This window comes from Erpetoichthys calabaricus, chromosome 9 (assembly GCF_900747795.2).
Source record: "Erpetoichthys calabaricus chromosome 9, fErpCal1.3, whole genome shotgun sequence".
NCBI lineage: Eukaryota > Metazoa > Chordata > Cladistia > Polypteriformes > Polypteridae > Erpetoichthys > Erpetoichthys calabaricus.
Window position 1 is genome coordinate 44,457,682 of NC_041402.2, and position 17,715 is coordinate 44,475,396.

The 17,715-nt window shown below is 36.7% G+C and overlaps 1 protein-coding gene across 4 annotated transcripts in view; it reads left to right on the top strand.

Annotated features, from left to right (window-relative positions):
* Positions 1-17,715, top strand: part of carmil2 (capping protein regulator and myosin 1 linker 2) — a 119,957-nt gene that overhangs the window by 6,355 nt on the left and 95,887 nt on the right. For 3 of the 4 annotated variants that reach the window (XM_051931514.1, XM_051931516.1, XM_028809416.2), the window contains exons 3-4: positions 8,047-8,097; positions 11,994-12,053. In XM_051931514.1, the coding sequence (XP_051787474.1) occupies positions 8,047-8,097; positions 11,994-12,053 (111 nt within the window). Of the gene's footprint in view, positions 1-8,046; positions 8,098-11,559; positions 11,740-11,993; positions 12,054-17,715 lie in introns of those variants that run through there. The other variant, XM_051931517.1, reaches the window with a different exon arrangement.

Genomic DNA, 17,715 nt, shown 5'->3' on the forward strand with positions numbered 1-17,715 from the left:
TTCTGGATTTGCTGTCTTTTTTTTCCATCTAACATACAAGAAAAGAAACTGCCAAAAATGTCAGCTCTGGCCCCAATGGTGTTTGTGAAATTGAATGGATTTGTCATCTTTGTATATATGGTATGAATCTGGAGAAACAGACCCTCCACCCACCCAATCATTCATTTACTAAAAAATGGAGACAAAGTCTATCACTGTAGAATTGAGAGCAAAGCAGAACATATAGATAGATAGATAGATAGATAGATAGATAGATAGATAGATAGATAGATAGATAGATAGATAGATAGATAGATAGATAGATAGATAGATAGATAGGCAATGTGAAAGGAAAACTGGAGGAAAACAAAATAAGAACATGAAAACTCTGCATAGGCAGTATCTGGGCCAGAATTAAAATGACTCAAATGAATTATATGATTATCTCTGAAAGCCCCATCATAGGTCAGCTAGCCTAGCTCTAAAACTGCCATGCAAGTGAACCAAGGACTCTTTCTTGTTGTGTGTTTCAGTTATTTCTGGACAGACATTTATTATATCTTTGGATTCAACAGTTTCAAACGGACACACTAAAATTCACAAATGTTGCCAATCTTTGACCACATTCATCAGCAGGATGTGAGTTAACATTTACTCATTTTATCTTAACTTCTAGTTACCACTTAATTTCTATTTTTGTCATTTTCAGCAATTTCTACTGTTGTTCTGTTCCCTTAGTCCTCTTCATACCAGCGTCTGCATCAGTTATAGTTCTGCTGTATACGATCCTTGATATTTGTTTTTGAGAATCTATTAGAAGATAGCAAATGTCCAATAATTCAGATTTCTCATAAGTCTGAATCAAAACCCTCGTAGTTTGTGCCCGATAAATATAATAACTGTAACATTTAAACAGATACAGAAAATACTCAAGGAGGTTGTGACTGCTGCGTCCTACACTCTTTCTGGAAATGTTTTTCTTCTGATTTCCTCCCACACTTCTGAAAAAAGGAAGGACTGTAAAATGCTTTTATCAGCTTCTAAAAATAAGCACATTATAATGTGATCTCCAGCACCACAGCACCAATTCATATTAATGACAATTTGGGAAGACAATAAACCCAGGAAGTCCTCGGAAATATCTTGAATCAATCCCAGTTCCAGGTACTTTGGAGTTTAATGATCCACTCATATATTTGTGTGCAGACATAATGGTTTTGGCAGCTGCTAGTGGAGGTGAGTTGCTTTTGTCACAAGAAAACAAGCATCATGACCCACAGCCTTCATTCTTTTCTTAATACAAAGCCCTATGGAGTCCACCAAATACACAAGGAATGTCACCTGCCACTGTAGCGATGAACCAACCTACTGTGCCACTAAACCTCTTAGCCAGTCTATCCCTATTGACTTTAAACCTATATATTATATTCTAATATTTCCCCAACATACTCATCCCTGTAATAGTCTGTTTCCTGAACATTTACACCAATACATAAATACAACAATCTGACCTCAGTCTGTCTATACTCACGTATTCCTACAGTGTTCTGTTATAGTTCATCTACAATACAATTTTCCAAACCATTCTGTCCCCATCCATCTTCACTGGTGTATCACTTCATTATTCTGTAAAGGTCTGTGCACCCCAGAATTCACCTCACTATGTTCCAGTACATCCCAACAGTTAGTATATTTCTAGAATATGTGTACCTTCACTAGTCTATAAGAGGCACTATCCATAAACCAATCTATCTTCAGTATACAGTACAATAGCATATCGCTTCACTATTCTGTCTATTTGCACCAAGCATACAACATTCTTATCACAGTCCCTTTATACCAGCCTATTCCAAAAAACGGAAATGGTATTATACACAGGTCTGCTCTCAATCAGACTACATCAGCATATTCTTAAGATAATTTGTCCTCAGTCCACACCAGCACATTTATACAACTATCTGCCCCCAGTCTATCTACACTTGTGTATGCATACATTATTCTATCCTTGCCCATCTTCAACAAAATACCATTCTGTCCCATTTAATTTTGATTGTAGTTAGACTTTATTTACACTATCATTTCCCTCTGCTTTTCTGTCCCAGTTTGTATACACCAGAATACCCCGTCAGCATTCTGTTCTCCTAAACATCTACAATTATAACTAGAAAGCTTCACTAGGCCATTTCTAATAACTGTGAACCAATATATTCTTAAATTAATCTGCCTTCCTCCCATTTCCACCAATATTTACCCTTACACTAATATCTCCCCAGTCGTTGTGCACACATTTATCTACAGACTGAGTGTTCCTCTACCTAAACATTCTCGGTTCATCTTCACCTCTGTTTATGAATTTTTTCTCTGTTGCGAGTTGCTTGTGCATTATTCTGCCGATTTAACATATATTAAACCAGTCTTCTTCAATCTAACTCTACTCCACATCTTTGGTGTCTTTGCATTTGTCTTTCTCCCTATGGCATGACTAATCTAAAACAAGGACTAAGGCTGCTGTGCAGTCCAGTTCCTCATTGCTCCATCCTCCTCTTCATTAATATTAAATCAGTATTTCTTCTCAGTTTACCAGGTGTAAGCCTTTGTTGTCATCAATATGAAACATTTGGCGGTACAATTGCCCCATCCGTAGTATCTTGTAACGAACAATTGTTTTGCTGCATCAAGGCCATATAGTGAAACAAATTTCAAGACACTTGTAGTGGTTTTAATACAATCAGTTTAAGATGCAAATAATGAGTCTCCAGTTTCCTCCCACAGTCCAAAGACATGCAGGTTAGGTGGATTGGCGATTCTAAATTGTCCCTAGTGTGTGCTTGGTGTGTGGGTGTGTTTGTGTGTGTCCTGTGGTGGGTTCCTGCCTTGTGCCCTGTGTTGGCTGGGACTGGCTCCAGCAGACCCCCGTGACCCTGTGTTTGGATTCAGCGGGTTGGAAAATGGATGGATAGATGGATAATGAGTCCACATCTGTAATTGATGACATGATAGAGGATAGAATAGAGGTGTATGACATTCAGATTTGATTTCAATGAATGACCCTGTTATTTGCCCATGAACTGACATCTTGAGGTTCCCAGCATGTCTTGGCAATGTATAGGTTTCCTTCCCACTTGTATACAACTCTTGCACTGGCTCATGTTTTTAGCAGGCCTGTGGTGATATCTCAATGCTTCCACACCTGCTTGCAGTCGTTGTTTTGTTTCATTTTACTCTAGTGATGGCACAGTTCTTCTTTCGTTTAAAGGAAGTCAAAAGCATTACTTTGGGGCTGCTAGCAGGTCTGTGTGAGTCACTGGCAGCAGAAGAGGTGCTTTGATGTCAGTGTGAAAAACAACGCATATGTTCCAGTGTTCTGCACTAACCACAAATGGAGCACGTGACTCTGAAAACAAGTGATCGTCTCTACAACCCCTCTTCTACCGCTCCTTTTACTGATGCACCCAGTCCTATCTAACTGACCTTGTATGTACCTATCCTAAAGAAAGTAGTGACTACTGGTGTACCTTTGAACATCTAACAATTACTGTTTGTGTGCAGCATTGTGCCACCATCCTTGTGTTTGCCACAATTTCATTTTCTATCATTCTGTGTCTGCCTGGATAGTTTTCCGTATTGTGTCTCAGAGTTTTCATGTGTCCTGTGATGAGTGGTCCGTGACATAGGGCAACTTTATAAATAAATAATCATGTGTAGGGCTTCAAACAGGTGCTATTGTGTGCTGGCTTGCTTTGCTCCACGGTTACTGTATTTGGGGTACCTGGCTGACTGCCCTGCATACACGTGCAGAGGTGGGCGGATTGGTCAGACACCTCAATTGCACCTGCACCCAATTAAACTGGATGGATAAAAGGAGCCTGCACGAGACGAGAAAGGAACAAGAAAAAGAAATGAAAAGAGAGAGAAACCACATTAGAGGTTAAAGGATGGAGAAGAAAGGCAGGAACGAGAGAAAGCCAGTGCTAGACGGAAGCAGGTGGTCAGGAATGGAGCCCCAGGAAAGGAGTGTGTGTTTGACACTAGAGAGGGCTGAGGGTTGCTCCTGTTGACCATGGAAGCAGGGGCAATGTATTACTCTGGAAGACTCTCTCGCAAGGCTGGCGAGGGCAGCGGGAGTCAAAAGAGTGGATGCTTGGTGGGGACAGAAGCAGATCAGAAGGCTGCGAGATCTGAATAGGATAAGTTGGAGAGACAACCGTTTTAAAGGGAAGCGCCAGGGACTATGATTTTTAAAGGGTGGAATCCTGCCTTGTTTGCATGGATTATTTATTGAACTTATTTTAAACCTCAACTATTGCACTTTTTTATAGATTATTTATTTGTAATGACTGGAGCACTGCACTTTAATTTGGACACTGATTTGTTTTTGGATTATTTTAAATAAAACCACATTGGCACCTTTTTGCACCTACCCCTTGTTGCTATGCATATATCCTCATCTTCCTTGCTCATCTTGGTGACATTACACACGGTGGCGAGAGGCACCCGGAAGGGACCAGTAGTATGGAACTAACCCGTGCTGTCATCAGATTTTTAGTGTGTCCACATTTATCTATGTCATTTAATTGGGATGATTGATCACATCCATCTGTCTTGGCTAGCATTCAGGGTTTGTCGGGCTGAGTTTCTGTGCCTGTATAAACTAAATGCAATTAGACATGTCTGCATTATCTTTTTTCTGTATTTGTTTATTGATTTGTTTGAATAAAAGGTGTCTTAACTAACCATTTCAAATCTCTATGAAATATATAAAAAATATAATGTTGACTCACTCATTCACTCACTATTTCCCATTTAGTTAAAATTCAAAAATTTACCAGGATTGTATTTCTAGGGCAGTAGTTAACTACTAACAAAGGACATTTTGATATATCAGTAATAAGGGGTAACATCTTACCACAACAGAAAAACAAAATATTCCAAAATCTTACAAATGCTTTGACTCATTTGATTGAAATGTGGTACATTATGGAAAAAAGAAAATTAGGCAAAATTTGAAATACTATTTGTTACATTTCTTTTGTTCTTCCAGTTGGAGCAAATGCATTTGAAGTGACTTGGTAATGGTCACACAGTGTCAGAAGCAGAATTTGCACCCACAACCTCAGGGTTTGAAGTTCTAGACCCAAAGCCTTCACCACTACATCACGCTGTCTGCCAATAATATTAGTCCATTTTAAAAAATAAAAATCTACAAATATTGTATATAGAAAATTACTTAGGTAACTACATAGTATTTGTGATATACCAAATTAATGAAAGGCATATTGACAGTTTGTATTATCTTATGTCCTGAAATACATATGAACTTACAGATGCCATTAATTAACAATCAGATGTAATTTTTTCTTCCTTTCATTATATTTTGGAAGTCCAGTGGCTGTATTCCTTTGAATTGTATTGTCCTGATACTAATTATTAATGTTGAATGACATTTTACGTATCTTCTATATGATAATACACTTTGGAGCTCTGAGGCTCTTTACATTTTAATCTTAAAAAAAATCTGATCATTTTCGGTTAATTCTTAACCATAACCCCAGTGCATGTTTATACAAATCATATAAAACTTGGAGTATTGAATTTTTCACTTCAATTTGAGTAGTTCATTTATAACTATGTTAAATTCAGAGACTTTTGTTTGTTAGCCTTCTGGTGGCTGTGGACTTCTTTTTGTACAGGTACTCTGATACTTGTTAGGCTAACATCGAGTTAACATGGCTAAATTAGCCCAGTGTGACTGTGCCCTGCAATTAACTGGAGCCTGAATCAGGTTTGGTTCCTGCAGTCTCCTCACAGTGTATACTCTTTAACATCTGACTAAACATGTTTACTTTGTGCTCTTCTTTTTTCAGAATAATTTCAATATTTATGAGTGTTAAAAGGAAATTTAAACACCTGTCATCTAAACATTTTCTGGAAATATGATAGAAGGTACTAAAAATGATCTAACTAGTTAGCCTTAAGCTGTGAGAATTAATATTGTCTAACATGAATATCTTTCCACAGCTTATGTAAATATTGGGACTTTTTTAAAGTTAGATTCAGTTGTAATTTTGTTTATTTGTAATTCAAAACAATTTGCATTGTGAAGACTATTTTACAGAAAAATACAATGGAATGGGACTACCTACCTTTCTGTTCTGTAACTGGCATTGAAAACATATGTTCACTGAGACTTTGGGAGAGGCAGTAGTCACTGAAACCTTTCCTGCTTGGCTAACAATATAAATTAAATTTTGCTCAAAATCCTCCCTGTATGTATTGCTATGTGCTCCAATCAATTATTGATACTTTTAATTTACTACAAACATTGTGGTCCACCATTCACTTATGGATATGGAGTTACAGAAGAACATATGTTAAAGCAAGAATACTCATACTTGCTGCACCTATATACTGTATAATGACAATAATAATACATTTTATTTATATAGCGCCTTTCCCATGCTCAAGGCACTTTTACATTCCTGATTCCCTTAATCTGTTAAGTATTCAACTTATGGAATTCACTAGCTATCCATATCCTGCCCTTTACAGATGCTTACACAGAATATATCTAAGTGTTTCTAAACTCCTTTCTGTTTATATACAAGTTAAAAATTTTGTGAAAGATAATAGGCCAAAATCTCCTCACCTTACACCAATTACTATTCCTAATGTGATACTTGCTAGTTTTGATGAAGACAGGGGTAGAATATCTAGACTTTATCACTAAATTTCAAGGAACATCCCTAGACAACCTTGGGCATGATGGAAAAATGATAATTTCAATTAAAATTTTAGATAAGCAATGGAACTCAGCTATTCATAAAATACAGTCCTATTTAAATTGTCAAAGCATCTGGCTTCTGAATTGCAGTGTATAATATTATTTTGAAAATTTGTAAAAGTGGCAGCAGATTAGGACGAAATGCCAGAAAACAAAAGTGTTGATCAATCTATCAATCTATTCTAATCAAAGGTCTCAAGTATCCTATGTGTTAAGAAACGTTAAAAAATAATTGTCTTGCCAAACTGTCTGATTATAATACTGTAGAGACTTTTAACTGCCCAAAGTATTCATGATTTTCTAAACCCACTTACTTAGAAAAATGACTCCCTGGGTATAATGCAACAAGCAAATATTAATGTGCATCAAGCTTGTGCTGGGCACATCTACTCACACTGGACCAATTCAGAGTCACTAGTTAACCTAATCTACAATTTGAAAGTAACTTGCATTACCCAGTGTGAAACTATACTGCATAAAAGGAATGTGTGCAGACTTACACAGGTTATGTCCAGGACAAAATATGATACCTGTCTCCTGAAGCTGTGAGATAACAGCCCCAAGCCCTGTGTTGTATTGTAAAATGATTTAGTTAAACACACAAGTATTCTTTCCTCTGTACCCCCGTAATTCTGCAAATATAAATTAATTTCCAAACAAACAAAATACACTTTTAAAAAAAAGGACATTGGGTGCCTTGCCAATGTCCTGTGACTCTGTTGTTAACAACATAGCAATTGCTTGTGACTGTCAAAACAAAGTTACAAAGAAAGGTCCCACTATTTGTAGTGCTTTAATCCCCATCTTGTCTTCCTGGAAGTCACATAGATGCTGTATCTATCTTTCAACTCCCAGGCCCTGTATTTCCTACAACATCATCATTTCTGGCAATATTTACCTTCAAAATGATAGTGCGGACCGAAAACTCAACAGACAATATCTGAGGGCCCTTGGTCAACACTAAGCAGACCATAAAGGAGCATTTATTTATCAAAACATTAAAAAACGGTGGCTAAAATTAAAAGGATCATAATTGGAGAGGCCCTCTTCTTAACAAATGGCATAGTAGGAGGTTGATGGTACTGACTAATCTGTGTGAAAAGTGCTGTATTACATAATCTAAAATGTACTAAGAAAAAAATATACTGTATAGTACTAGAGCTGGAGACAGAAACGTGCAGGATGTTTTAAGATGCTTAAAAAAAGAGAGTGAAGCTACTTATAAGTGTTTTAATTATTAATATCTTTTGCTCTTGTCTACTGGTTGACATATTTTATGTTTCCAGGTTGTGACTTTGTGGAGGGCTCACATTGTATATCCATGGCTGCCTGTCAAGGTAAGAACCACTAACATCTTATAAATGTCACTACACCTGACGCACCTATATACAGTATGTGCATTATATCTTGGGACCTTCATGGACAAAACTAATGTTTACAGGTTCTGAAGAAGTATTTACTCCACATATCTTATCTTGAACAGTATTTTCTCATTGTACTTGAGAGGAGCCCACATGGCATTCATTTGAATATAGTAAGACCACCCAGGATCCTGTCTTTAATGCACTGTGGACCTCAGAAACCCATTAAATAAGTAGGAAATTCCTTTCTTTTACTTTTTAAGCAAACTATTTTATATTCATATGTCTGTAGTGGGCATCATCCCAAAATACTTTAGAGGGACCCCAAGTTATTGTTCCCATATTTCTACATTAAGAGTTATGACAGATTAAGTAACTCACTCAGAGAATTAGGTGTTCTGGTTCGTCCTCTTCCTTCTAACATGCTTAAATGTTCATGGAGACAAAACTGCTTTTAGGAGAGTGTATTCAAACCATAAACTTTTTTATTTAGCATAAAGGACAATCAAATGAACTGTGTAATTCCTAAAAATATTTTACAGGGAACACTGCCTAAGATGTACATTATTATACAGCGGAGTTGTGTGTGGTTTATCATTTCCTCATTACATAAAAACATTTACACACAGATATGAATGTATATAAAGTATATATATTGTGGACAATATTGTGGGCATACTGCTCCCCAAACCCGACACAGACAGGCTGAGACATATTGAAAGTCTTGGCAAATTGCACACCTTTTATTCATGTGGAATAGCATTTTTCTTTTGCCCCCCACTACACAACACAGTACAAACTACCAAATAACACACAGTCCTTTCTTCCTCTTTCTTTCTCTCAGTCTCCACTCCTCCTTTTGCAAGCTTTATCCTCCACCTCCCGACTCTGGCTCGCTGAATGATGGTGAAGCAGCTCCTTTTATAATGCACCTGGAAATGCCCCAAGTTTTTCTTGACCTTCTTCTGGCTGCACTTCTGGGTGTGGCAGAAGTGGTGCTCCAAAGGGTTCAGTTGTAGCTGCAGCACCCCCTGGCGGCACCCATGGACCCCAAGAGAGCTACTCCAAACTACAATTCCCGGCATGCCCTTCAGGGACCCGTGGTGTAGTAGCAACCTAGGGGGGCTGCCCTCTAGTGTCTCAGGAAGGATACTGTCCCAAAGAGGTTCTCTCCATCGTGCCTTCCACCCAGCTGGTGTTCCGGCTGGGTAATGGTCCTGGCCATCCATCACAATATATATATGTATGTATGTGTGTGTGTATATATATATATATCTTTATATATATACTGTATATATATATATATATATATATATATAATGCTTCCCCTGCAGGTTTTGTCTTTATTTTGTTGCATCCTTTTTCCTTCCCAGGCCTTTATACAAAAGAAACACAGCAGGATATTTACAGCAATTAAATGAATGTGAAACATTTAATCTGGCAAAACATTCCCTTTATCGCTTTGCATTTCTTACTTCCTGTACTGCAACCTGAAATATCACCTCTGCACTAGACTTTCATTTTAATGAGACGGTTACACAGATGTCCTGTGATTCTCTGCCATAAAGGAATTCCTTCAAAACCGTGCCCTGCAAAAGACTGGTGCACAATCCAGGTTGCTATCCTGACATGTGCTGATGTATCTACATGGAGACCATTTTGAGTGTATGAAATACTTGCATATCTCTCAAATGGCTTTTGAGCTAAAATCACTCTCAGTCCTCTAAAAGCAGTATTTGGAGTAACAACACATGTAATACGGTAATATTAAGTAATGAAAAATGAACTGTTGTATACTTACAGAAGTTTAAAGGTAAGGCAATTTTACTTAGTAACCATGACCCTGAAGAGTGGTAATGTACTGCATGTTGATTAACACATGCAAGTAAGAATTTCACTGTATTCTGTACATGACAATGAACCCAATAAACCCATAAACCTATGCTTCTGGGGTGAGCTAAGCCCCCACCTCTATGCACTGGAACAGTGAAGTTTATAAAATGAATGTGTTGCGTTTCAGCCTGGGGCTCTCCCAATGGCTGCAGTTCAAATGCTATTTTTATGCCTCTCTTTTTTAATTATGATTCCTGTGTTTATTGCTTTTGTTTATGTTTTGCGTTATTCTTTGCTTTTTATGTAGCCACATTTATGCCTTTGTCATGTGCTTTGTGGGTGGTCCCCCCCTTTCCCATCACCATAAGGGACTGCCCTCAGCCCCACTGTGATTTTTCTGTGCTTTGTGGATATTTTGAACCCGTTCTTTTTTTTTTTTTGACCTCGCCTTGGATACCGTATTGGGGCTTTCTCCTTATTACTAACTGGGGTTGGCCAGAAATATCCCCCTCTAGTGGGCATTTGTAGGACGTTGTTGGACACTTTCTCCTTTAGGTACTCGGAGACTCATAACAAAACAAATAACCTGAAACACTACATTAATGCTGATTTTCTGTTTAGTAAGTTACTGCTAATAAATCAACAATGCCTGAACATCCCTAATAGGTAAAAACTTATTTTTTTAATCTAAAAAAACTCAGGATTTTGATTGATCTTAAATAAATTTCACTATGAAAATGGCTTTGAGTTGAGAATCCTAAATAAAAACTAGGGGGAGACTGTCCAAATCATTGCTCTTCTGCATGAATGTACAGTATATGCGTGGACCATTATGATATAACAAGTTTGTTACATTAATTATTAATAAAATTAATTTATATTACATATAAATGTATAAATGCTCTGAAGCAAAGATGGAACTAATTCATGAGAGATATGCCTGTTTTTGAAATGTAAATTAGATTAGAAAGTGATTCCTCATTTGTGGTCTGTTTTAGCTGTAACCTAGTGTTTTTAGGTAAAATTTCCCAAAATGTTCTTTCTACACCTTACATAACACTGTACACAGTACAATCCACTGTTATGTGGCACCACTACGATCCCTCTCACTAGCGGAAACAGCACGTTAACGACAACTGATACCTGACAGTCTTAAAAACTTAGCCCTTTTTTCACAAAGGTGAGTACGTCCAAGGATTCTTTACAAACCACACATAAAACATTATTGCTGTAATGTCATACGCAAAGAAAACACGACAACACCCTCAAATGTATTGCATCAAAACATCTCCTTGCCTGCGTTTATATCTCGGGAATTCCAGTGTGACCCGAAAACATGTGTCAAAATCTAAACTATAGAAATCCTTAGTAGTATGTGAACACAGTAAACTAATCACCTGTTCTACGAACGGCGCTGCTTTTGCGTCTGAAGCGGCCAGCGCAATCATTTTTGCGAGATAACACAATAATTTTTCTTTTTTACAAGAGGACGGAATAAACTTCCTGTATTTTTACGATTTTACGTATACAAAACTGGATGACATTACTTACTTAAAAGTAAATTCATTCTGAAAGCTACTGTGTCCGTACCATCCTGCTGGCGGGTTCAATAACACCCCGGCTGGGCGGGAAAGCCGCTCGTCTGGCGACTCTGTTTCAGTGCGGGATTTAGACGCCACCACACCGCGGTAGTGTTGAATTCCTAAATGGACGTGTATGTCCGGTTTTCTACCTTTTACTCTGTCAGTTCCACGTCTTTTACAATTGCTTGGAGTCTCCATTTTAGTGAGTTAAATCCCTTCGATGGTTTATCAGTCGGGTTGGGCTCCTGATAACGGATGGTTGTTCTGGGATTGACACCCGTAGTCAGCGGTGCAGAATGTTCCTTGGTCCGAGGCTGAGGTTGGGCTATTCAAACGCTAGAGTGTGAGCGAGTGGGCGTGTGTATGCGTGTCCGGTGTGCGGTTCAAAGTGGATAGTTTAATATCTAGTGCTTGCTTCCTGTCTCACTAACCTCTGTACTTCTGTCTGATGTGCAGGTGGAGAGCTCCTTCAGTTATTTAGAAGTTTATGGAATCACAGTCACAGACCCGAGGCAGGTGAGCGGCTCGGGGGTTCATCACTGGAGGTGGCTGTGGGTGGGTGAGGTCTGACCGGAGAAACTAAAAGACAACCATGGAAGTGACCGTTTGCCACTTGTGCCCAGTTTGATTTTCGTTTTTCCTTTTGTAGTATCTAACAGTATACAAAAGACATACATAAATCCAGTTGTAAATTTTATGTGGCAACCCTGACCCCTGACTAACACTTTATAACAGTATTTAACCTGGAACTTAAGACGGAGTTAGTCGTGGGGAACTGTTTCATCGCTGTCCCGGGTGATTGTTAAACTTTTGCCCAGTAATTGGCATCGTGAGTGTGTTCAACATACGGACCTATATTGGGCAGAGTGTAACAAGGATGGTCACGGTCACTGTTCTGATGAAAAGAGGGACTGCAAATAAGTGCGCAAAATCAGCATCTGCTCCTATTCTAAGGGTGTTTTACGACTGGGAATTCAACAATAAAATGAAATCATACAGTGTAGTACCTTTAAACTTACCTTCAGGTGTATGTTTAGTTGATACTGAGAGTATTATTTAAAATGGGTTTTTGTTTCGCTGTTAACCAAAGAATCAGAACATAGATCAAAAACTGACTGGGCACCATTAACCACTTTCATATTTGCAATATGTGAGATTATGTCTGTAGAAAATACACCCAGGGAATGTTTAGCTAAGAGCTGAAGGGGATGTTAAAGTAAGCACAGATATCAGTGGTTAATTGAGATTGTTATGCTCGGATCATCTGGGAGCATTTAAGTGGGATTATGTTATTTTGTTCAATTTTTTTTGTGCAGGTACTGTTTTAACTGAAAACTGACAAGATATTTAGGTGGGCATTACATTTTTTGTATGTAACCTGACTTGCAGGAAATGCAAATAGTATACCTGAATTATTACTTTTTTGTTTGAATATATGGTCAGTTTTTCTTATCAACATAGTTTCCAGGCTGTGCTTTGGATTACAATCATTTATCCACAGAGCAATTTGCATTTAAACTTGGCTGTGACTCTTTATTATTGCTACAAAAGGCAGGGGAATCATATTGTGTTACTGTTTAGCTGTTGCTTGTGTTCTTGAATATGTTAGAAGGAGACATTTCCTTTTTTAGCAATTTGAGGTTATGTCCACCTGCATAGCAACGCTTCCAAAAATAGAGGCAAGTTCTACTGCAAGACCAATTCTTTTTTGTTATCAGTGCGTATGTGGCAAACATAATATTTGATAGCGTGGAGACAAATTTGGTTGGTGCTTTTTTCATGTGCAGAAATTTCATATGGACGTCATGCCAATGGCTCTTATTTTTAGCATAAAATAATTTTTGTTCCATTTTGTTATTGCCTCTTTAAGTTCTGTAAAGGCAGACAGATAAATACTAGTGGCCTTCATCTCAGCATCAACTAGATGAATAAAATATGGTACTTTTCTATTGCTAATAAATAATAAGACCTGTGCTGTTTCAATGAGACTGTTCCTTTTCTCAATTTATAATATAGGAGAAAGTATTGTAAAGGGTTAAAGTTTTCAGTTTTGAACACAGAATGGATTTACTTGTCTTAGACATCACTGAACACAATTTGACCATGTCCTGTGCAATGCTCGTGGTTGTGTGTTTGTGACATCAGAAGGGCATTGTCAACTGACATGGACAAGAAACAGTAAGGTATGGAAAAAAAAGTAAGAAGTAAGAAAAAAATATTTTTTGGTTAGTGTCAATGGCGGTCAGCAAGTGTGCTAGATATTCTAAAAGATAATGCAAAGACTGTTAAAGAAAAAAAGTTACAGTAAAATCTACAGTTTTATTTGGAAAACAGAACATGTACATGTTCAAAATACAGTACTTACAATCTTAAGGACTCTAGTATGACTTTTATATGACAATTGGCACATGTAACTTATGAAAGGATCAAATAATTAGGATCAACTTGGGAATGTTTATTATAATTCTATATTGATAGAACCTTGTTAATTATAAATATAGTTAGTTCATGAGAACAAAAAGTTTCCTTTTGAAAAAAAGTGTCCACTAAAAGTAGAAAATTCAAAGAGCTATACATTTTGTTTAAAGCATTTTCATGTCTCCAACATTTTCTGATTTATCATTTTTCATTTGGAGTGGAGAAAGCTATGGCATATTTTTGCAGAATATTTCAAATCAAAATGTTTGGGAAGAAAATATATACTATAAGTTTCTGAATGTTTATTTCAAATACCCAATGTTCAATGAAAAGAATCATCAAATCACTGGTGAAGATACCTGACATGTCTAATGGGTAATATTTCATTCGTCTTCAGTCTCTCACATTTAATGGATATTTACTGTATCAAGAGAACACTTATTTCATTTATATATTTATAAATATGGACAAATGTTCTACCAGTGAGAATGACCAGAGTATAGAGAATGTTTTGTGGTTCCCTGGTGCCTTTTATGCCAAACAACACATATTGCCTTATCAGTGAGGAGGTTGTATGCATGAAAAAGGTATCAAGTGAAGTAGAATAGAGATGACATGCTCCACAGCCGAATGAAACACATGAGACAGTGTCTTATAAATGTAGTGCAGTCTAAATTATTTAAATCCATACAGTACATTAACATCCAGTCTTATAATCTGTTTTGTTTTCTGTTGTAAGGCTCAAAGTACATTTTGTATCAACATTGGAAAGATTTTCTTCTAGAGAATCACGGGTACAACTTACAAAGCAGTGTGGTAGATGGTAGGACTTTGTGAGCTTTCAAAACATGACTATTTTGATGAAATTAGGTGATTATATTAGTATTTAAAGGTTTTGTTAGGCTGAATGTACAGTTCTTGTAAAATTGTTCAAAGATTCTAATCAAATGTTGTAATGAGAGAGCACAAAGATTCAGTGCAGAGTGTGTTTGTGGGTGAGAGAGAAAGAGAGCACAAGAAAAATGAGCAAGACAAGAGAGCAAGAAAAATAAATTCAAGTACAGTGTTATGGGAATGGCAATTTGTAGAATGTGGTGTGACTTCAGTCTTGACTAAAACATTTAGCAGGTTTACATACAGACTTAGGCACAGAGTAATTGCCTCAAAGCTCAATAACCCTTCCACAAAGGTGGTGAAACAGCACAAAAAGGCAAGCATCAGGACCTTTACATTTGGTCAGAGCTTTACAAGTGATAGGTAGTGAAGACAGGTCATTGCTACTATTTTTTACGAGTAGCATTCCATGTTTCAAAGACCTCACACATGAGGCTTAACTCTTAATTTAGTTCAATATTTAAGGAATCTTTGTCCATGCTGATTGGTACTAATTTCTTTGGCTTCCATTATTGATGTCATTCTTTTGTCCTCAATCTTCTGATTGTTTGGACTTTTTTGATTCATTTTTGCTTCCCCCTGTGTTATCATTTTAGCCATTGTGTTTACCACATAATACCATATATGATCATATCCCATCTTTTATCTCAGTTGTTTATCTGGTGTTAATTTATCTGTAAAAACAATACTGCAATTAAAATTTGTGTCCTGTTGTTCACTAAATAATCTAAAGCCTTACTGACAGTTAAAATGTTGAAGTTATACTGTACTTGGTGATCTCCATCATCAGGCGTTTGTCAATATATAGTCCAAATGTGGCTTTACATTACGAGACATAAACAAATATTTTAAAATACATTTTACAGACTTCATGAAAATATGGTCAATGCATTCAGTTTGAAGCAAGATTATACATCCAGCCATATGATGTCCAGATGTGTTCTTGCACATTCACTTTCTTAACCTTTAATTACACCAGCTACATCTGTCTAAAACATAGGTGTCATATTCCCTGATTTTAAGTGCAGGCATAGAGGAATAGAATTAACACATAATTTTGGCAGTCTGACAGACAATATGGATGAAAGTGATATTAGTTCTGGCAATTCTGTACTGATTCTCTCTATAAGGAATAACAAAAACTTTGTTCTGTACATATTTTTGAAGACATTTCAATCAATAAAGTATTCCGTCAGTTAATTTCTGAAATCCTGTCTTGAACTGGACTAACATGTTTAGAACTGAAGCCACACTAGCATTCATGGGGTGAGCCATTTTAACATTCAACATCTGTACTGATTCCTGTTTCATTCATACTAGTTTCCATTTTCAGTATGTACAACTATATATTGACAAGTCCACATTTTAATTACAGATATTAGTTATTATATTTTGGCTAATGAAAACCAAGCTACTTTTCCCATTGACTTTTCTAAAGGTTTATATAATGACCCTGGCAATTACATTTTGACCAGTCAAAATTTAACGTTTATATGTCTAGAATTTCTTTAATTTATTTGAAATTAATATTTCAAAAACAAATCTCATTTAAAATATAATTTACAAATAACTCCAAAGAAGTCAATGTGGAAAGTTTCTTAACTTTGAACTAATCATGCATATACTTGGGATTCTAACTATGACTAGTTTAATTAAACGTTGGTGGTTGTTTTTTATAACTAATATCTGAACCTGTGAAAATGTCATTACAGATACTGTATCAAAGTGGTGATTAGCACAATACAATACATGGTAAAATCAACAACCTAAAAGTTTAACTAATTAAAATATAATTATGGACATCTCCAGTTGAAAGTCCTACAGAATTTTGTGGGAAAAGCCCCTCAGTTGTATATATTGTGAAGTATATTGAAAACATTTCTAATCTACATTGTCATCAGTCCAAATTGAATTTGGTATTCTCATTTTTGACTAGTAAAATGACTGTATTAATTTTATATTTTTTCTATGCAAAAAATAGCTATCTAATATGTAACATTAATACATCAAAATATAACTATAACCAGTAACGGCGCACTGCACGATAACGTGCAGTGAATACACTTGACTTGAACATTCCTAGTTTTCAGACTCTTTCTCTGTACATTTAGCATTCGTTTGCTCAGAGGTTGATGTGCCTGCTGCTTCCCGAGAAGCTCTTTTTTTCTCCACCATAGCGGTCCGCTTTTTCTCTTCTTTCGTCGGCATCTTTTCGCGTTAAAACCGATCAAGTCAGTGTTTGGTGTTGCAATTACTTAATATGTTTTCCTTAATTGTTCACTTAAGCTGTCACTTAAGTCTTCAGTCTGCCTCAGGAATGATTTAAGATATGAAGAGGTAGGGGAAGTGACGGCGAAGGTAGTAGGGAATGAGAACGGCGCCCATACGCATGCACCGCACAGCCGCCCTGTTGGCCGCTGCCGGGAGTTGATTCTGCAATAAAATAAAATAAAAATAAAAAGAGGAATAACCTTGGAGGTCATCAGTACTCTTTTGGGAAACAATGATGGAAAATTTTACCATTTAATTTTGGAATGGAAATTAGAGGGGTGGCATCAACAAAAACTAGTCATTATAATTAGCAGCAGAAATGAATCCGTTTAAAAAGGTTTAGAACATTCCAGATACAATGAGAATAATAAAATAGAATAATGTTATATATTTCTAATGTCCAAAAATGCATTGGAGAGAGGCATTGAGCATTGGAATTTCAATAACTAAAGAGTTTATCTTAAGATAAACTCGTGATGGTCATCAATTCAAGAAGATGTTGATGATTAAGTTAAGGTCTGTGAGACATGCAAGTCATCTAATAGCAGGTCTCCTATACTCCTAAAACCTATACCCAGAACAACCCATGCTTGGG